Here is a 21,622-nt window from a genome sequence, read left to right on the forward strand (position 1 = left end):
AAACCACGCAGACCAGCCTGTTTCATAAACTGTACCACAACTTTTCTCATCGGCATGACACTACCAATTCCACCAACTCGCACTTCTCATCGCCTTTTCAACCCTAAAGCATTCAACGTCTTGATGGATCAACTCTAGCCATTAACAAATAATCCGTGCCTTCAGCAATCGAGCATTGGAACAGTCTTCCGGAATTTGTTGTTCAGGAGCGCGACATGTCCCAATTCAAAATGTTGTTGTCTTTTGTTTCTAGCTAACTCTCCCACCATCCAGGTCGTCGATCAGCGCCTCAACAATAAAGCTTTTTAGATGCGAAGCAGCTCTTTTACTAGCCTGCGTAAAGCTGTTCATCCGTGTCTCCATGTCAACGCGCCGCACCGCACTCTCCTCACCGCAGCTGTTGGGCAAGTCCCAAGTAGATCACACCTTCCCTCACTGTGCGCGGTGACGTCACTCCCTCTCTATCTCCCCACCTGCTACGTGCAACCTCTCTCTCGCTTCAATTTCTCCACCGCTCGCAACGTTCGAGCACACATCAAGTTAACACATTTTCGGCTCCTTTATGTGTGATAGAAAAGACGTCGGAAAGTGAAGTTCTTCCGCCTGGCGAAATACGCACCGAAGCGATTTGGCCAAACCCGGCCGTCGCCCGTGTTGCGAGGGTCAGCAGAGCCGAATGCGTTTGCGAATGGCGACGTCGTGCCTGCAGCACTGACGAAGCGCGAGCCAGGGAAGCCGAACGCAAGTGTCGGCAGCGGAAGACCAACTACACTAACGAAGCGCGAGTTAAAAACCCCAACCACATCATTGCGCAACGCTGCTGCTTCGCATCTGCCTTTTTTTTTGTTTGCCTGCTGTGTAATTGCTTTGCTTTTTATTTGATATTCAAACACTGCATTTATGTCATGACACGTCCCTGATAATGTCCCTTTTTATGTACACCCTTGTAGGGGCCTTTAAGTGTTAATGGTGATGATGATGAAGCGCACGGGGCCAATTAAAATTTTACAGTTAATGCTTTTATGAGATCACAACAAGGGTTGTGGTGGACAATGCGGTGCTGTAGTTGTCCACCGCCGCCATCAGTGTCTGTAACCACTATCGTACAAAATAAGAAGAAAAAAAACAGTAAATAAAAACACCAAGGACACTGTCACTCTGCCAACAAATGTCAACAACAACACTCTGCCAACAAATGTCATTATAGCAACGGACGCATCTCAATCACATGAAAAATCAGGCGTTGGAATATATTGCCCCGTACTTTATTGGTCATTTTCACTTCGCTTACCGGATTTTCTTCCTGTCTTTCTGGCTGAATTCATGGCAATAATATTAGCTTTGCGAAATGTAAATATTTCCATTCCAGTAGTAGCAGTCATAATTGATTCGTTATCAGTGTGCTCTTCTCTGTCCGCATCTGGTCGCTCAACCATACTGAAACTTTTTAAATCATTGGCTCCCTGTCATCTCCGAAGTATTCATTTAATCTGGACGCCAAGGCACAAAGGTTTGTTGTTAAACGAAACAGTTGATTCTCTTGCGAAGGCATCGCTTTCGAAACCAATTATTCCTATTTTCCCTCATACAGTATACATTACGGTGGCGCGATTTCGCACACTTGAAATCAGGCAAAATTTATCAGACCCTGCACTGACGGCTTCTCCAGAGTACAAACACTTGTTATTTCCATGGCGCAGTGAACTGTCTAATTCAAGGATGATGGAAGTTGCCATCACGAAATTTCGTTGCCGCGTTACCTCCCTCAATTTTTACTTGCATAGATCAGGTATATTAAATTACCCTATGTGTATTTACTGTAATCAACAGGAAACGATCAGTCATTTTTTATTACATTGTCGCCGTTTCGATTTACTCAGGCAAAGCATACTAGCACCACCTCTTCAAAGACTGGGCTTGCAATTATCACAACCTGATCTTTCATTTGGAGCCTCTACACTGGGTTTCAGCCACAGGGATGTTTTATTCGCCGTTCAGGCATACATCACTGCGACTAAACGATTTTCTTGCTAAATTATGGTCTCACTATTTTTCTTCATTTGTTTTTTCTGCAAACTTGATATCGGCATTTCAAATCAAAATTAAGTTACAAAAGTTTTTTTAGGAATGACGCAATGCTGAAAGTATAGGGCAAATTCACCTTATAATCGGCCAATCCCCTCCTTTGCGTACGAGCCATTTGCTCAGGGAAACAACAACAACAACGACACTGCGACATTCTTACCCTGGTCCCCTGCTTGCCAGCCTAGCACTCTACCTCAGAGCCATGCCTGTCCTTGAAACTCCGTCGCAAACTTTCCTTAGGCGGGCTTGATCTAGGCAAAATAATTGCGTTAGTATTAGTAATAAATCATTTAGAAATTTGAACGATCAATGTTCACACAATTCGAGTTGTGTAACGAGTGCGCCGTCCAATGCTCCAACCCATTAGCACAGCTGGACCTTGATACCCCATTAACTCGAGCACATACCCACTTAAGGCATAAAAAGTTTCAACAAAGTTTGTTGCAAACGTGTAGTGAACACCAAGCTTCTTCGAAGAATGACGAAGTATATCTAGTGAGTGCCAGCCTACTACACAAAATTATGATTATATATGTCGTAGTGGGTACCCTGATTAATTGATTTGTGGGGTTTAACGTCCCAAAACCACTATATGATTATGAGAGACGCCGTAGTCGAGGGCTCCGGAAATTTCGACCACCTGGGGTTCTTTAACGTGCACCCAAATCTGAGAACACGGGGTAGTGGGTACCCTGCAAGTGTGTTTGTAGCAGTTACCCAATGAGTGTTAGCGAAGGCATAGAGTTTCCCACAATACTTACTAGAGGGAACTCTGGTGCTAGTGTCTATGGGAGCTGCAACGCACGGCGCTTCAACGAGCATGGGAATGATGGGTAGTACGCACATTTGTCTAATCTTCGTACTTCTGGCCCGCCTTTGGCTCCGTGTGTGTTCATGTGGCTTAGAGCTTTTTTTCTCACAAAACGAAAATCAGCAAATGTTCAGCAATTGCGCTTCACCACCCTATTTTTTTCGACTTACCTTTCCAAATTGGGTCAGGAAGTTCAAAAGGGTTGAATATTTCTTTCAAAACAAAACCGGAACACAGCAATAAACGAAGCCGCAAGTACGATTTGCCGCCCGCAAGTACGAAGACTAGGCAAATGTGTGTACTACCCATCATTCCCATGGTCGCTGAATGATCGCAGCGCCAGAGTGCCCTCTAGTTAATTTTGGGGAACCTTATGTGAGAAGGCTAAGAATGGTTGTTGTTGTTGTTCACCTATGGGTAGTGGCGCACTCCCACTATGGGGGATTGGCCAAGAATCGAGTGGTTTTCAAAATTACTGTTCAAATTTGGAAAAATGGACGTATAACAGAAAGATTACCGATATCCTAGGAAAGTGTAGTGCTTATTGTAACGCATACAAATATTTACATAAACGAATTTATTCTTATATTAGAGCAATAATTTGATTTTATACGTATATAATTATGTGGACATGTTAGGATAATGGAACTGGTTAATTAGTCAACCTCTGAATGGCCACTCTTCCTGCCTTCGCTGTGATTGTGCTGTGCGTTCCACGCAGACCTGGCGGTTTTCTGAAGGTGGAGCTGAAGTGCCCTCCAAGTTTTTAACGAATTCCTACCCGCCATTGGTGATGCCTAGCCACATTCCCGAAAGAGGAGTGCAAAGACCGCAACTTGGAGCTCTCTCCGATTAAGCTGCTCAGCCGACAGGCAACGTCGGCTTCATCGTACAGAATATGACTTGCCCTAGGAAAATAATCACGCATCTGACGGTGCCACCTATTGTTAGGGGTCCCCACAATTTGGCGGACACATTTTGTTGAATAAAGGTGTCTTCGGTAAAGTGTAAAAGAACAAAGGGTTCAATTACTTAGGTAATAAGCACGTACATGCTAAGCAAGCTTTCGTTTCGGCACACCATGCGTGAGCTGCCGATGTTGTCGTTGTTGTTGTTGCTGATGTTTATTTTGCCTTGCTCTTTTCGTGTATTAGCTGTTGCGCACACCCAATGAGGGAGGATTGGCCAATAATTGGGTAGTTTTATATAAATAAAGTATGGAGCTTCAGAATGATGGAGGTTATGTAATAGAAATATTACATATTACGTAAAAAATTGTGGTGCTCGATCTAATGTAGATAACTATTGAAAAGGGCACATCTCTCTGTCTTTTTTTAAGAAAAGGCAAGAAAATAAAGCAATCTCTTTATTTTTATACGTATATAATAGTATAGATACATTTAGTACAATAATATTTATCACTTAGTTGAATGATTGGTTTCATTATTATAGTACATGAAAGTCACGCGTACCTTCGCACTGGAGAACCGAGGCTCCAAAGGTCGGCTCTCGTCAGGCGCATAGCCAGAAATTATTTTCGAAGGAGGTGTGAGGGGCACCTCCTTGATTTTGGGAGGGTTCCCTTTGAAATGATATTTTTTCGCCCTCTATGCCATTATGGAAAAAATTCGGGTAGGGTCACAGGCCCGATATGCCACCCCCTTACCACGCCTCTGGCTGCCGTGCCCACACTTCGGTCTCTTCTTTCTTCACATACACATTTAATAATATTTAACACATGCATGTCATTCGCATGCATAACACATGCATGTGGTCTAGAGACCCTTTCACTGTTTAAAAACACAGAAGTGTGGCAGCTTGGGCTAGTTGGTATGACATGACGATACCTATAGCGCGAGAACAGAACGACGACACAGAGACAAGAAGGACACGAAGGACACGAGCGCTCGCGTCCTTTGCTCGTGTCCTTCGTGTCCTTCTCGTCTCTGTGCCGTCGTTGTGTTCTCGCGCTATAACTATCGTTAAATCACACAGCTCCTTGGTGAAATCCGGTTTTGTCCACTGATGTGCCTTAATAGCATCGGTGGGCAAGAAGAGCTTTAGAAAATACCCCGTTGATTTTACCTTATTTGGCAAAATATATTTTAAAAAATGCATGTAGCGCGTAGACAAGATAACCGCTGGTCGTTAAGGGTAACTAACTGGATTCCTAGAGAAGGGAAGCGGGTTAGGGGGAGACAGAAGGTTAGGTGGGCAGATGAGATTAAGAAGTTTGCGGGTATAAATTGGCAGCAGCAAGCACAGGACCGGGTTAACTGGCGGAACATGGGAGAGGCCTTTGTCCTGCAGTGGACGTAGTCAGGCTGATGATGATGACGATGACGATGATGATGATGATGATGATGATGATTTAAAAAAAATGTTCTTCGGGGATTCATAAAAATTACAAAAGATTCCCTTCAACTTTACGCACGTTCCTTTTATCTGAAAAACTAAGGAGTGACAATTCTTACATTTAAAAGAAACTAGAAAACGTGGTTTCTGTTTTGATGTTAGGAGCTGGTAAATGAGGTGACCGGAAGTTTTCTGGGATACAACGCTTGCAATCTTGCAACCGTCTATATGCGCGTTCACGTAACCATCGGGCGCACAGGTTTCGCGAAAGCATATAACCACGTTCAGGATCAATTCTTCTGGCCTAGCAAGCGACGGAGCATAGAAAAGTATGTGGCCGACTGCGAAAGGTGTGAAAAATTCAGGTGCCCCATTACTGCTGTGGCCAGGCTCCTACATGTTATAGCACCTACATAATCGTCTTTCGAAATAGTGGAAGCGGATGTGTTCGGCCCATTACTGCGCTCATTAAACAAGCATCGTTAGGCCATAGCGTGCGTTAACTGTCTGACGTGATATGCTGGAACCATGGCATTCTGCTACTCAAAAACATATCGGGGCACATAAAGCCCCAGATAATGCTGCTAATGTCCTGTCAGGTATACGGTGCCATTTCCTTATAAAGCACGTAAGATGAAAGAACGCTGTAAGTTAGTCTGGAGTGTTTATTTAAAGCAAGGTACACGCGTGAGACTTATGAAATGATGCAGTTTAATTGCAATTTTTCCGTATTCTGGTGCAGTAACCATGCCTGTCCCACCGTAGCAGGTGGATGTCCACGATTTGAAGCTCTTCCTGCGAGCCTAAGCTCAATTCTATGCGATGGGTCCAAGAGTGGTACGTGTATGCTTTCTTCCTTCGTAACTGCTAACGTCGTGAATCAACATGAACGTGACTTTTAAGACCACATAAACAAAATGACTTAAATTTCTAGAAATGTTAATTACAATAACATTAATCAGAAATAAGAGTAATAGAAAGGACTAAAAAATGAAATTAAGATCTGATAAACATTATGTACGAAATTTCTAGTTGCACAAAACTGGAGTGTAATTTAAAAACTGCTTTTTCTGTCTTTTTGTGTGTTGTTATCACTCACGAACATATCTGCCATTATAAATATTAACCACATATTTGAACAATCGATTGTTTCAATTGTTTGAACCAAGAATGAAAAAAATGAGAATTTCAGGGGCTCCTTTTTTTAAGACACAGTATTTATAAGAGCTAAAAGACAATTATGCTGAGGAATGAACTGGTGATTTTATTTGCGACAATTACGATATAAAATTCGAAGGCTCTAGGTTTAGACCCTGCGGACACCAAGTTATCTCTTCGTTCATGACACTTTAATTTCTTCACATTTACATCATAATAACTACTAACGGCATCCCCTATACCTTTCTTGCCACAATTGTCTGCTTCTTCACAATAATGTTACGACTTACCAAGAATGTGAGACCGAGCCAGTACGGGAAGTAGACAAGAGATAAGAAAATACATCTTTCACAATTGTTTCGCATTATTAATGGGAAAAAACCAACAGGCAGGTGAAATATATCGTCAAATTTATATTTAAGTGCGACGTTATGTAAAAGTCTACGTATGACTACTTTACTCTGCTCTTTGCATTTCTTTTTCAGTGATCCTTGTTACGGTGGGTCTGGCGGAGAACCCTCGCCTTAAAGGTATTGTATGCAGTCATCGTTCTCTGGCGGCAACCTTTTATGCGTAATTCTCACTCTACTGCCCTTCGAAATGCAGGGAGGAGTAAACCTAGCATATGTAAAGACTAATGTTTAGCGGTAGTTGACATTCTTACGTGAAGCTATATACGCCCCAAAGCTAAATATTGTGCGCATTTTATTTGAAATGATTTTCCAAATTGTATTCTATACCAACGATAACATAGCACTAAAGCTACCTCTCCTCCTCAACCTATCGCAATCTTCTGCCCCGTGAAACCAATTACAAAGCAAAAAATGATGAAATGGACAATTGACAACTACTATTTTGTTGCACGAAGGTACAAGAAGTTTCGTATGAATTTCCAAAAAGGTGCGCATAAATTGTTGGGCACAAAACCAGAAACTTTGACAGCAGCCTTGGGTCTTTTGGTGCTTCCAGCGGGCGAGCTTTCATGTTCACGATCTACTTCAGAACGAAATGGTATGCGCAAAATACAAACTTCGCAATGCTAACTGGGTTTTGCACACTTAGCTTGTAAAAATGTATGGGCAATCTCCCCAAAGAGAACCCTGATGGGATTCGAAGCAGAAGCGTTACGCACAGACGAGATCAGCGTCTTTGACGCACGCCTTGTTGGTGTGGTTGGTCTTCCGCTGCCAACGCTTGCGTTCAGCTTTCTTGGCTCGGGCCTCGTTGGTGTTTCAGGCGCGACGTCGTCATTCGCGAACGCGATCGGCTCTGCTAACCCTCCCAACGCCGGTGACAGCCGTGTTAGGCCAAATCGCTTCAACGTATGTTTCAGTGGGCGAAGGAGCTTCGCTTTCCAGCGTCCTCTCCATCGCAGATAAATGAGCCGAAAGAGTGTTCACTTGATGTGCGCTCGAACGTTGTGAGTTGTGGAAGGGCGAAGTAAGAGAGAGGTGACACGTGGTGAGCGCGTGGAAGACAAAAAGAGACTGACGTCACCGCGCACTGCGAGGGAATGCATGACCTACTTGGCACCATCTCAACACCTGCGGTGAGGGGAGCGCGGTGCGGTGCGTTAGTATGGAGACAAGGATAGACCGCGTTACACAGGCTAGTCAAAGAGCTGCTACACATCAAAAGTCAGGGTACTACCTACGCAACACCTGCTGAATCTGTGCTCAGGCAGATGCCATCTTTTGATAATCAATGAGCTTTACTGGCGTCATCAGACTATGATCGTGTCTGGAGCAAAACAGCGCAGATGATGCAGAGCACGTAGTACTTTATATATTATGTGTTCTTTTTTGGGAAAGTGGTTCAGAACAAATGTTACAGTGTATGTTTAGAATGAAAGTTCAACAATTTTGAGTACTTCGTACTCAACTAAGGGAGATCAACGAGCCGTCCCGGAATGACCATGCGGAGTGCGATGGCCAAGCCCGCAACATTATAATGCCGCATAACACTCATAATGTTGCGCGAAAGGGTTTGTTTTATTGAAGTTGTTAGTAGTGCTTGTGGTGTGTGGTTCTTTCTATCCATCCAGTCGTATTTTATAAATTATGAATGTGATCCGACATTAACACGGCCAGGAACAAGTCGTGTGTTTAGGACAAATGTTTGCTGATTTTGAGTACAATGTACTCTACTATGGGAGAGCTTCAAGCTGTCCCCTGTATATTGGCGGAAACGTTGTGATGTTTTAAACAATTGTTACGGATTTATAGTACTTATAACTGCACTATGGGAGAGCATAAAGCCGTCCCGTTGGCCTAGCCCTTCATCAGACCGTATAGACAAAAATTACGCCGTGATCGAGTTCACAGCATTGTCACAAGCCCAATAAATTAGTGTTACAGTATACTCTCAGGGCTTCATTAAAACGCCAAAGCAGTATTGATCTGTAGACTCAACATCTTACCTTCAGTTTCTCTTTTTCTCATAAAAAATGGTAACGTGGCGCAAGTTGTACTGGCGTTTTAGCTGGCAGGTTGTCTTGCGCTGTAGGTCGGGCACAAATCAAAACAAACACACCCAACTGACGCGTTGTCTACCTTGACCACTTTTTAGTTCCTCCCTGCATTGACATCCAACAGAGGCTAATATGAATACAATTTAGCTCTTTCATTATACTCAACTTTGAAGTCTTTCGAGGAAATTAAAATAAAAGTGCTATTATATTGTCACGTGATCACAGAACGACCAGAACGTCTGTTCACAGGAGCAGCACTGGACGTCGAGCCGAACCGAATGTTAGAGCACGAGCTCACACCAACCGTCCTCTTCTTCTTTCACACCATGGCACATACTCGCATTGGCATGGCTAAACCACGTTCCATGCCTGTGGCATTACCCCCCCCCCCTTCGAAAAAATAAAGTACCACCCCGATGACCCATGCAGATTAAAGTTAAAGTACTCGCGTAGTCTGCACAAAGACGCGTGATGAAGCAGTGTCAGGTGGCTCGGGGGTAGTGTGGCTTCATCCGTGACACATGAACAATGTCGGCCTGCTGGGAACATCGAGATCGCTGAGCTGTGTCTTCAAGCAGAATTTCGTAGTTGACATCTGTGAGGCGCCGTAGTACTCTATAGGGACCAAAGTAGCGGTGAAGTAACTTTTCCGAGTGGCCCGTTTTGCGAACGGAGATCCACAGCCCGACCAGATCACCGGGTCGGTAAATGACATGGCGATGACGGGAGTTGTACCTCTGCGAGTCGATTCGCTGTTGTTTTCAGATCCGCTTGAGTGCAAGCTGGCGGGCCGCGTCGGCGAGCCGGATAAAGTCGTTCGCATCAGTAGTAATATCGGTCGTGTCAGGCAACAGCATGGCATCAAGCATCGTATTTGCTCCTCGGCTGTGAAGCAACCGGAATGGAGTGAAACCCGTAGTCTCTTGAACCACAGTGTTGTAAGCGAACGTTACGTATGGCAAAATTGCATCCCAGTTTTTGTGATCACGGTCGACGTACATAGATAGCATGTCAGCGAGCGTCTTGTTTAATCTCTCCGTCAGACCGTTGGTTTGTGGATGGTATGCGGTTGTTTTGCGATGAGCTGTTCCACTAAGTCTCGTGACGTCTTGCATCAATTGGGCTGTAAAGGCTGTTCCACGGTCAGTGATAAGAACTGTTGGCGCTCATGGCGGAGGACGATGTTGTTGATGAAAAAATACGCAATCTCATTGGCGGTGCCTCGTTGTAGGGCTTTCGTTTCGCAGTACCTCGTTAAATAGTCAGTAGCGACTATGATCCAGCGGTTGCCATTGTGTGAATTCGGAAGGGCCCAAGCAAGTCCATGCCGATTCGTTCAAACGGTTGTGACGGGGGTGCAACAGGCTGTAATAAACCAGCAGGGCGCACAGGTGGGGCTTTACGGCGCTGGCAATGATTGCACGTTTTGACGTAATGCTTGACATCCTGGGTGAGCTTTGGCCAGTAGTAGCGAGTCCGAATCCAGGCAAGGGTACGTGCGAATCCTAGGTGGCCGGAGGAAGGCTCGTCGTGGCAGGCAGATAAAATGTCAGCACGTTGCCCTGGTGGAACGACGAGGAGGTACTCAGTCGCATAAGGTTCGAAGTTCTTTTTGTAGACTATGTCGTTGCGGAGACAAAATGATCCTGAACGTGCAAATGCCAACGGTGGACTCGAGCTGCGACCTTGAAGGTATTTGATAAGTTATTTGATCTCTGAATCATTCCACTGTTGTTGGGCCAAGTCAGATTCACTGACTGCATAAAGAAAATGGCCATCGGTATCATCGTCCCTCGATGTCGTCTCGAGGGGCGCGCGCGAAAGGCAATCAGCATCAGTGTGCCTGCGGCCCGACTTGTAGACGACTGTAACCTAATTTTCTTGAAGGCGTAAGCTCCACCTCGCGAGGCGCCCTGAAGGGTCCTTGAGATTGGCCAGCCAACAGAGGGCATGATGGTCCGCAAGTACTCTGAATGGACGGCCATAGAGATACGGTCGGAACTTTGTTATTGCCTAAATAACAGCAAGACATTCCTTCTCCGTGGTCGAGTAGTTAGTTTCCGCAGATGACAAAATGCGGCTAGCATAAGCGATGGGACGTTCAGCGCCGTCTTGCCACTGGACGAGTACTGCACCAAGACCGATGTTGCTTGCGTCAGTGTGAAGTTCGGTGGTGGCATCTTCATCAAAGTGCCCTAGTAAGGGTTCACTCTGAAGGCACTGCTGAAGCTGAGAAAAAGCGGCTCTCTGCTCTGGACCCCACACAAAAGGAGTATCCTCCTTGGTTAAACGGGTAAGGGGTTCAGCGATGTTGGCAAAGCTCTGGACAAAGCGCCTGTAGTAGGCGCAGAGACCCAAAAACCAGCGCAAATCCCGTTTGTTCGAAGGTGGAGGAAATTCAGCAATAGACATGGTCTTCTCTGGGTCTGGTCTAATGCCATCGTGACTGATAAGGTGGCCGAGGAACTTTAGTTCTTCGTAGCCGAAAAGACACTTCTCCGGTTTTAGAGATAGGCCTGCGGATCGAATAGCGACGAAGACGGACTGAAGTTGTTGTAAATGTTGCTCAAATGTTTTGGAAAAAACAACGACGTCATCTAAATACACGAGGCAGGATTCCCACTTCAGACCGGACAGGACGGTGTCCATCATCCTTTGGAACGTTGCCGGTGCAGAGCACAATCCAAATGGTAACACTTTGAATTCGTAGAGGCCATCGGGAGTTATGAATGCTGTTTTTTCCCTGTCACGTTCATCGACCTCGATCTGCCAGTAGCCGCTGCGTAAATCCATTGAGGAAAAATATAGGGCATGTCGAAGTCGATCCAGTGAATCATCTATGCGTGGGAGAGGGTAGACGTCTCTCTTCGTTACTTTGTTGAGCTTCCGGTAATCGACGCAAAATCGAAGAGTGCCGTCTTTCTTTTTAACAAGTACGACGGGTGACGCCCATGGACTGTTGGAGGGTTGGATGACGTCGTCGTCGAGCATCTGTTTCACTTGAAAACGTATTGCCTCTTGTTCTTTTTGCGACACGTGGTAGGCGTGCTGTCGTACAGGCCGTTCGGTAGGGTCCGTTATAATGCGGTGCTTCACGGTGGGAGTCTGCTTGATTTTGGAGGTGGACGCAAAGCAATCACTATACGTACGTAAAATCATGCGTATCTGCTGTTGCTGCGCACAGCATAGCTGGCAATTCACGTCAACTGTACTGGCTAATGCAGTGTTACCTTCGGCAGCAGTGGCAATCGGAGCGATAGTGGAACATTCTTCGTCATCGATGGCTTCAAAGTTCGCGATTGCTGTTCGCTTTGCACAGTGTTGGTACTGGCCGCCGAAATTCGTTATCAGAAGCTAAGTCCTCCGATGTTTCAGTTTGACGATAGCACGCACGACACAAATCTGCCGAGCCAAGAGCACCAAGAGGTTAGTTTCTACCAGAGCGGTCAGCGGGTGGTTGTCGACAAGAACAGAGATACGAGCAGAGACCCGTTTGTCGTCGATGGCACACGTCGGTGAAAGAATGTCGTCGGATGTCGGCAGGCAAATCGGGGGAGGGTCTTGTAACAGTCGATCAACAGCGGCCTCAGCCCCAGAGGTCGCTGTTCTTAGTTTCCCCGGCGCGGGCTTGTGGATCTAGGCGATCTTCCTGCAAGGACGTCCGCAAAGGTTGATTGTTGGCCAGGTGACGTGGAACGCCGTGGAGATGGTGAGCGGGATTGGCGACGCGGAGGGGTTGAGGATCGTTGGCTTGCCAAGTATTCGGCGATAGCACGGGGCCGCTCACTATCTCTGGGACGACAAGCATCCGGACGAAAGCCGGGAAGACCCATGTGCTGTAGGCGCACTCACGGTAGATGTGACCTGGTTCACCACAGTGATAACATAGAGGCCGGTTGTCGGGAGCACGCCATACACTAGATTTCCGTGTAAGGGGTGGGTTGCCGTACTGCGGTGGTCCCGAGTAGAACGACGGTGCCGTCTGCAGGGTGGACGGACGGGACGAATAGCCAACAGCCGGTGCAGGAGTACGTAGTGCTTCCGCGTACGTTAATAGCGGAGCTTCGGCTGGACGCGCGGCCGTCATGGATTGGACTTCGGCTGCACGCAGAGTCGTCATGGGGTGCACCAGCTGACAGACCTCTTCGTGAACGACATCCGTTAGAGCAGCAACATGGGGCGGAGAAGACACCACGTGCAGCTTTTGCAGCTCCTCGCGCACAATACTGCGCATGAGCTCCATCAGGTCTTTTACAGTCGTGACGTCAGGTGTTGGTAGGGCCAACGACACTGACGAAAGACTGCCAGGACGCTCATACTGGTACGAACGCTGCCTTAGCATTCTCTCCATTGTCGTGGCTTCGCGGAGGAAATCCTCTGCAGTGCTGGGAGGGTTCCGGACTAGTCCCACGAACAGCTGCTCTTTCACTCCCCGCATTAGGAGGTGCACCTTCTTCTTTTCCGTCATTGAGGAGTCGGCTCGCCTGAGCAGCCGCGACATGTCCTCAACGAACATGGCAACACTCTCGTTCGGACGCTGGTTTCGGGAATTGAGGAGCCGTTCCGCTTGCTCCTTTCGGTCAGAGCTTCGGAAGGTATTTCGCAACTGGTTGCGAAACTCTGGCCAGGTTGTCATAGTGGCACTTGGTTGCTTCACCAAGAGCGCGCAGAGTCCTCGAGATAAAAGTCGACATACCGAAGCTTTCGCTGCTCGTTCCACTCGTTGACGCTGCTGCAATGGTTGTAGTCGTCAAGCCAGTCGTCGACGTCCTCATAAGGGTCACCGTGGAACAGCTTCGGAGTACGTGGGACGTTGAAGAACCATGGAGGAGGCAGCGTTGATGTTTCTTGGGTTTGCGTTCCCGCACTAGCCATAGTACTGCCGAGTTGTGGAAAGGGTCCGAATTCAGGAGGTATGCCTAGTTGTCGCCTGCTACGCCGTAGGTCAGCTGGTTCTTCCAAGTCGCGACTAGTGTCGGGACCTTGCTGCTGATTGCAGTGCATACAACACTAACCAGCATCTCCACCAGAAAATGTCACGTGATCACAGAACGACCAGAACGTCTGTTCACAGGAGCAGCACTGGAGGTCGAGCCGAACCGAACGTTAGAGCACGAGCACACACCAACCATCCTCTTCTTTTTTCACACCATGGCACATACTCGCATTGGCATGGCTAAACCTCGTTCCATGCCTGTGGCAATATAAACAAGCATTCTCTTACGTAAATTTCGCTTCAAGTTTCCTGTAAGTGTTCAGTGTTGTGGATGTTGTTTTGATTACCGCACGAGCACCGGCTCCACCATTGACCCAAATATAACGTACAAGTGGCGGTACGTAAATCTGAATAAACGAAAGAATTGACAGTGCAATTCAGTACGAATACGTTCACACCGTAAACAGCCATGAGAGAGCATAGGGATCTTCTTCGTGGAGTCGCGACGGCGGAGTTAATCACTTCCAAACGAGGCAACTGCTACGATCGTCTTAATTAAGGCTCCACCTGTCGCACGTCTCGTTGGGGCAGCATTCGTCAAACTTATTAGTCGACGTGTTATTGGTCATCCTCGCAATTACCTAACTTGCAGCGCGTATCAAAGTGCTGATCGCTTTTTGTCACTAGTACATATTCCTTTCTCAAAGCGACGTGTACAAGTCCAGTTTGTGTCGTCAGAATTAACATATAGCTTTGGCAGCTTCACGAACGAAGTCGAGTAGAGAATCCATCCTTTGCATGTACGCAGGGGAGCTCATATTATGAATGTTTTCGCGTTCTTGATCTCAGGTGCAATCAAGTCTTCTATTGATTGATTGATTGATTGATTGATTGATTGATTGATTGATTGATTGATTGATTGATATGTGGGGTTTAACGTCCCATAACCACTATATGATTATGAGAGACGCCGTAGTGGAGGGCTCCGGAAATTTAGACCACCTGGGGTTCTTTAACGTGCACCCAAGTCTTCTAGTGAGAGTGAGGAAGAAATAAATAAAGAAACTAAAACTTCATGAGAGCCGAGAAAGTTATCCCTCCCTGACTTTCCTTTGCTTGTTTCAGCACCAAGTTGGCTGTCACCGCAGCGGCTTCTCGCCGTTCAAGTCGACCGTAAGCAAAGTGCCTCTTTTACCTCGGCTTTCCTTTCACCCTCTGTGCTCGTCTTGTATTTCGAGCTTCCGCCAGTCTAGATGGCAGGCAGACATCTTAATTAGGCGATACTCTCGTGTCTTCGCGAGCAATTAAGAGAGAATCACCCACTTGGGTTGCGCTGTGGATTTAGGCAAGAATTTTCCTCTCACTTTCTTTGTTATCTCCCTCTCTCTCTTCTATGAATCGTCCTTTTGCGACTCTTCTACATGATCCAGGAAACATGGCCGACGGCAGCATGGCAGTTCGAGGTCAGTAATTATTATGTAAAGATTTCCTGGAAAGCGCAATATTGCTTATGTGTTTCATCACTGATTTATTCCTAGATGCAATAATGTGGGTCTCTGTTATACTGAACAGCCCTGATTTAAATTCGGCAGCTTGGAGTATAGTTAAAGGAGCTTCACTGTTGCGCCACTGAAAGATGCCTTATACTCGTATCACAAAACTGCACTGTCGCGGGTAATGTTAACGTAACGATTCACGTACAAAACAATGCATTTGCAGCGCACAGGAACACGCCTGTTTATTGATAAGCTTAATACTGAGCATACTGACAACTTGTGCCACAACATTTCGTTGAAATGATAAGAGGGGGTAACGCGAATAATATCTCACGCTGAAAGTGCTCAGCAAGACAAAACATGAACGCTAGAGTGCTCACACGTTTGACACAAGGACTATAATTGTGTTTTGTTTCACTAATCGTACGGATAAGAAGAACGTGGTATTTCAAAGAAATCGAAGCATTTTCAAGTTCATATTCTAGTTTCAAGAGTATCCAAGTGTTCACAAACACGCAAAGAAAGCGAGGTAGACACTGCAACACGCAAACAAAAAATAAATATTCTGAGTGGCAACATAAGAGCAGGCGCAGTGTAATTCGCAAGACGTATTAGGCATATAACTGCCACCTAGTTTAGTCGTGAGAGAAAGTGAAGAAAATAAAAGGAGCATTGTGTCAGCAGTTCGAATGCGAGAGTAGTTACTCATTGTTCTCTTTTGCATCTCTTTCAGTTTCCAACAGATCAGATGGAGAGGGAGGTAAGTGCACAATGTAATCGTGAATTCGCACAGACATTTGGTTCCTCCTATAGCGAATCATGCGTGGACAACGTATACCATTATCTCCCGCAAAATTACCCCATGCTTGCTGTAAAAGAGTGTTTAACAGTTGAAAATTATAAAACGGCCTTCAGAATCCGATTCGGTTTATTAGTAGAATATTTCTTGAACATATTTCATTTCATCTGCCTTTTACTTTCATAGAATTTACAATCAGGCATTTTGAGAAATTCTGAGCTATGTAGTGGCGCAATGGTCACTGCGATTTTCAGTGACACCTTTGTGAGTAACGTACACAAATCGCCGCAAAATGATCCGATGGGCATGATAAAAAATAAGGCACTTTGATATTTGTATGTCTATTTAGTAAGAGTTGATGCATTGGCACATCAAATAAATGCGAGCACTTTTAAAATTTCTAATGAACATGATCCTGGGTTAAACCTAACTTTAAAAATTCACGCATTTGCACGAAGTGTATGATGGTGATTAGGGTGAAGCTGTGCTCTAAGGTTCATAATGTCTACGTTGAAGTCACAGACTAGTATGAAAGACAGACTGATCAACCGACGGACGGATGCACCAATGGACGGATGGACGTTGCATACGATGGTTACGAGCTTTATTGAACAGTTAAGAGAACTAAAAACGCAGGCTTTACTTCTACATAAACCTCAGCGTGTGTTAAAGTCGCGAAAATATTAGGGAGTTTTTGAGTAGGAGCCCCGATCGTTTTGGGGCTTCTAAGAAATAGCATCAAGGTCACGGCGTATGCGCGAAACTCAAACAAGGTTTGGGCTCTGCGTTGAAGACGCCACTTGTCGAATTTACCGGGAGCCCCAAATCCTGCCCAAAAAACTTTGTGTGAGACAAAAGTGACGGCAGCCACTTACCTGACGGCCCCCAGTGAAGACTAGAGCGACCTAGAATAGGAAGGAGCGTTCAAAGAGCCGCAGACGCTATTCGAAAACTCTTAGCTCCTGCTTCACCCAAAGCGAACACATGCAGTTGGCTTTGGGGCCCCAAACTTGTGGCGCCTATATTGAAAACACGATACTAGTGAGTGAGAATTTATTAGAAGGCAGAGAGGTCCGCCTGAGCTAGTTCGCTCTAGCCTGCTGCTCTACACAGGGGATAAGGGAAAGGGGAAGCAAATAGGGATGAAGGGTGATGATGGGGACAAGAAGAGGTGGTGCGTATGTACAGTAGCCACTTGGTATAGTACCCTACAGTCTAGTTTCTAGTCCAGTGCTTTTTATAAAGTCTAAAAAAGCCTTTGTAGCAGTTTTTGACACTGTTTGGTCGTTCATTGCTGACAATATGTGGCGTTCACTTAATGGTGTTCGTCCAATGCTTGCCAACGTTGCAGTTAGCATTTTTCTTTGTGCCACGTATAATGCACAGTCACAAATTATGTGAGCTATCGTTTCGCACACTTGGCAGCGTTCACAATTTGGGCTGTCCGCACGGCCGATTATGTGGGTGTAGTGACGAGTGAAGGCGACGCCCAGGTGAATTCGGTGCAGTATATTAGCATGTCTTCGGCTGATTTTATCCGGAAGACGAAAAGTCATACTGGGGTCTGTTTCCCGCAGGCGCTTGTTCCGGTGATCTGGTAGCGACCAGGAGGTGGCAGCGCATTCGCTCATGAGTGATCTCAACAATGTGTTGACGTCACCTCGCGAGTAGGGTACTTTGACGTACATAGGAGCGTTGTATATTGCCGCTCTTGCTTCGCTATCGGCTGTTTCGTTGCCAACCAGGCCGCAGTGTCCAGGAATCCATTGGAGTGCAATCAAGTGACCGCTCCTGTGTGTTAAGTCAAATGCTTGGACGATTCCTAACGTTAACTCGTAAAATTGGCCTCTTCTTGAGCAAGAATGAATAGCTTGAAGCGCTGATTTTGAATCAGACTGAATCGTCCATTTACGCGGTGCTTGGTCGTTCACAAATTTTATGGCTTCTTGTATAGCAACAAGTTCTGCAGTTGTAGAAGATGACCTATGATCTAATTTGTACTGTCGGGAAATACCGAGTTAAGGGATCACGAAGGCTGCAGCTGAGGCGGATGAAGTTACGGATCCATCGGTGTAAATGTGCACAGAGTCGCTGTATCGGTCATCTAAATGTGCCAAGGTGAGTTGCTTGAGGGCAATATAAGAAACATGCGACTTATACGAAATTCCACGTATGTGAAGGCACATCAGCGGTTTAGTCAATGTCCATGGAGGCACTGCAGGGATTACGGCAGGTGCAAAGCCTGACGGGATCATGTGCCTATGCGTATCGAGGCATCGCGACTAGGTACAGCCTGGTCGGTCCACTTGTAGCAAAGACAACGGGTGCTGTGCATGTCGGGTCAGCAGACGAAGGTGCACTCGAAGAGCCTCACAGGACGTGTAAACCTGTATAGGGTAGGTGCGCGACTCCTCTATAGTGCCAGAGGTAGATGTGCACCGTGGCAGGCCAAGGCATATTCTCAGTGCTCGTGCCTGAAGGCTCTCTAAAGTATGAAGGCACGTTGCCCGCATGCTGGAAAGCCTAGGTGAGCTGTACCTTATATAGCCCACAAACAATGCCTTGTATAACTGCAGAAGACTTTTCTCCGAAGGGCCCCATCTCAGTCCTGCTATAACACGAAGAACATACACAAAACTGATTAGTTTGTTTCTCAGCACAGTCACATGCTTTGACCAGGACAGGTTGCGATCAATGACGACCCCTAAATAGCGGTGGTGCTTAACCACGGGAATCACTGCTCCGTGAGCGAAGATTGGGTACCGCGACATTGATTTCTTCGTAAAAGCCAATGCAGCACATTTTGCTATTGAAAGTTCCAGGCCCTGACGACGTAAGTACTTAGATGTTATTGATGTGCCTTGTTGTAGCCTTGCTCGCAGTTGTGGTCGCGTTGCTCTAGATTCCCATATGCATATGTCGTCCGCATACGCACTGATTCTGACAACGTCGGGAAGCTTAGCCTCAAGGCCAATGAGTGTTATGTTAAAAAGCATGGGGCTCAGGGCGGCGCCTTGCGGAACTCCACGGCTTATGAGATGCCTGGCCGTGTCACCGTCGGATGTCGACATAAAAATGGTACGTCCTCTGAGATAGCTCCCTATCCATGCGTGTAGTCGGCCACCTACGCCGATGTCTTCAAGTGCGTCAAGAATGGCCTCATGGTAGACGCTATAGTACGCGCCCTTTATATCTAAGAAAATGGCCCCTACCAATCTCCGACGTTGTCTTTCCTTTTCAACAGAAGAAACCAGATCTACAATACCATCTATAGATGATCGACCTCTACGGAAGCCATTTATAAAATCTGGTAAGCCGACATTATTCTCCAGCAGTCATTCCAATCATGCCAGCACCATGCGTTCCAACACCTTACCGATGCAACTGGTTAGGGAAATGGGTCTATAAGAAGACAACTCGTGTGAACACTTGCCTGGTTTCAGCAAGGCCACTACGCGGCTGCACTTCCAACTCTCTGGGACCGTCCCTGTTTCCCACGTAGAGTTGTAGAACGACAAGAGAGCCTGCCTTGCTTCCTGGCTGAGGTGATATAAAGCCGAATAAGTAATTCCGTCAGGCCCTGGTGCGGACGACCGTCGGGACGTATAAATCGCATCGTCGAGTTCGTGCATTGTGAATGGTAAGTCGAGGCGATCGTCACTGGATGGCGGTGAGGCTAAATACGAAGGTGATATCGATGAGGAGGACATACCTACGAGTAAGTGGCAGTAATCTTCTGCAACCTCTACTTCAGGTCGACCTTGCTTTAGAGCCAAAGATCGGAAAGGGGACAACTGTTGAGTGGGCGTCTGAAGGCTTCGGACAGTTTGCCATATTCGAGACAGGGGTTTTCTGGGATCAAGAGAGCTACAAAATACCCTCCACCGTTGCCTATCGAGCTTATCGAGGTGTTGCAATACATGTCGTTGTGCTTGGCGTGCTGTAGATAGGTCAGCTGGCGATTTCGTCCTCCTGTGTTTTCTCTCTGCCAGGCGACGAATTGCACGAAGGTATTCATATTGTGCGTCAAGCTGTGATCTTGGTAGCGACACATTCAAAAGTTTCGTATGCGTTGTTAAGGCTGATGCAATTAGGCTTTCTATTTCAGATATAGATTGATTGTTCCCGCACTGAGCATTTACAGAAGCTTGGAATCCTGGCCAGTCTACGTTTTTCACAGGCCGGGGAGACGAACGATGGAAACTTTTTAGCTGTATATATGTAGGGAGATGGTCACTTCGATGTGTTTCAACGTCTACAAACCAACAGGTGGTAGGCAAGAGACTTCTACTCACAAAACATACGCCTAGACAGCTGCTGTACGATGCACCACGGAGGTAAGTACGTGAGCCATCGTTAATGGACATAAGGCCTTGATTGAGCACAAAATCGGCAATGTCCCTGCCGCGGGTGTTCATTGAGGCAGAACCCCACATGGGATGATGTGCATTAAAATCCCCAACTAATACATGTGGTCCAGGGCAAGCTTGGAGAACAGACAAGAGATGGGGACAGTCCACGTGGCTTCTAGGAGGAATGTATCCACCAATGATTGATATGGAACGTCGCTTGTGCTTTATAGATAGGCAAATATAGTCGTTAGAAGCATGAGGAGCCACGGCATGTCTCGCGTACGTTAAATCTTGACGTACGCATATAATTACTTTGCTCACATTTCGATCATCACGTGACCACAAAGTGACGTATCCGGAAATACTAAACGACGACATCATATTCGGCTCACATATTACAACCAACGGAAATTTGTATTTAAACATCCGTTGTCGAAAGTCAGACAATCGGCTTCGCAAACCCCGTGCGTTCCACTGCATTATGGCAGAGGTGCGCACACGTTCATCGAAGAAATTCGCCATATTGTTTATGGAAGGGTCAGCAGTAGCGGTTCCAGCACGTTGAGGATCTGCACTGCTGTTTTCTCTCCTGGTGTGTGTAGTTCGTTGAGAATCGCACGAATAGATTTTAATAGATGCTTCAGCATAGTTTGGCTCTTCTCAGTGTCTTGCCTATCATTTTCCACCCTCTCTGAAGTTGCAGCCCATGATGTGGTCTTTTTTATTGATCCAGTCGGTAGCGAAGGCCACTCAGTATCTGAAGCATCGGCGTGCAACGCGGGCGTTGGTCCACTTTCTGCATCCCTGGGACGTGGTGCATACAACATGGGTGTAGCGGCCTGATAATGCGTACGCGTATGTTCATCTGTTGCTGGTGGTGATGCATCACTCCTATGTCCACTATGCTTTCGCTGGTGCCTACGTTTTGGACGACGTCTGTGTCGGCGGATGGACGTGACTGCCTCTCTGTGTGTCGAGTTGTCTCTGACCATCTTCCGCAGGACGCGAATTTCTTCTTTGATCTTCGGGCACTCCTTCGACGTTGCTTCATGTGCACCAGAGCAGTTTGGGCATTTCAATGGAACAGCAGTATCGCAGTTTTCCACCTTATGAGACCCGCCGCACCGCTGGCAAGTTGCCTCACTTTTGCACACTGCGCT

The 21,622-nt window shown here is 46.5% G+C and overlaps 2 protein-coding genes across 3 annotated transcripts in view; one reads left to right on the top strand and one right to left on the bottom strand.

The window, feature by feature from the left end:
- The window catches only part of LOC142807537 (neo-calmodulin-like), a 134,773-nt gene that overhangs the window by 26,876 nt on the left and 86,275 nt on the right, over positions 1 to 21,622 (bottom strand). The gene's annotated exons all lie outside the window — the stretch shown is intronic.
- The window catches only part of LOC142807353 (uncharacterized), a 93,291-nt gene that overhangs the window by 12,964 nt on the left and 58,705 nt on the right, over positions 1 to 21,622 (top strand). For both annotated transcript variants that reach the window (XM_075891342.1, XM_075891343.1), the window contains exons 2-6: positions 5,994 to 6,088; positions 6,895 to 6,939; positions 14,941 to 14,988; positions 15,246 to 15,278; positions 16,045 to 16,071. In XM_075891342.1, the coding sequence (XP_075747457.1) occupies positions 5,994 to 6,088; positions 6,895 to 6,939; positions 14,941 to 14,988; positions 15,246 to 15,278; positions 16,045 to 16,071 (248 nt within the window). The remainder of the gene's footprint in view (positions 1 to 5,993; positions 6,089 to 6,894; positions 6,940 to 14,940; positions 14,989 to 15,245; positions 15,279 to 16,044; positions 16,072 to 21,622) is intronic.

Source organism: Rhipicephalus microplus, chromosome 1 (assembly GCF_043290135.1).
Source record: "Rhipicephalus microplus isolate Deutch F79 chromosome 1, USDA_Rmic, whole genome shotgun sequence".
Taxonomy (NCBI): domain Eukaryota; kingdom Metazoa; phylum Arthropoda; class Arachnida; order Ixodida; family Ixodidae; genus Rhipicephalus; species Rhipicephalus microplus.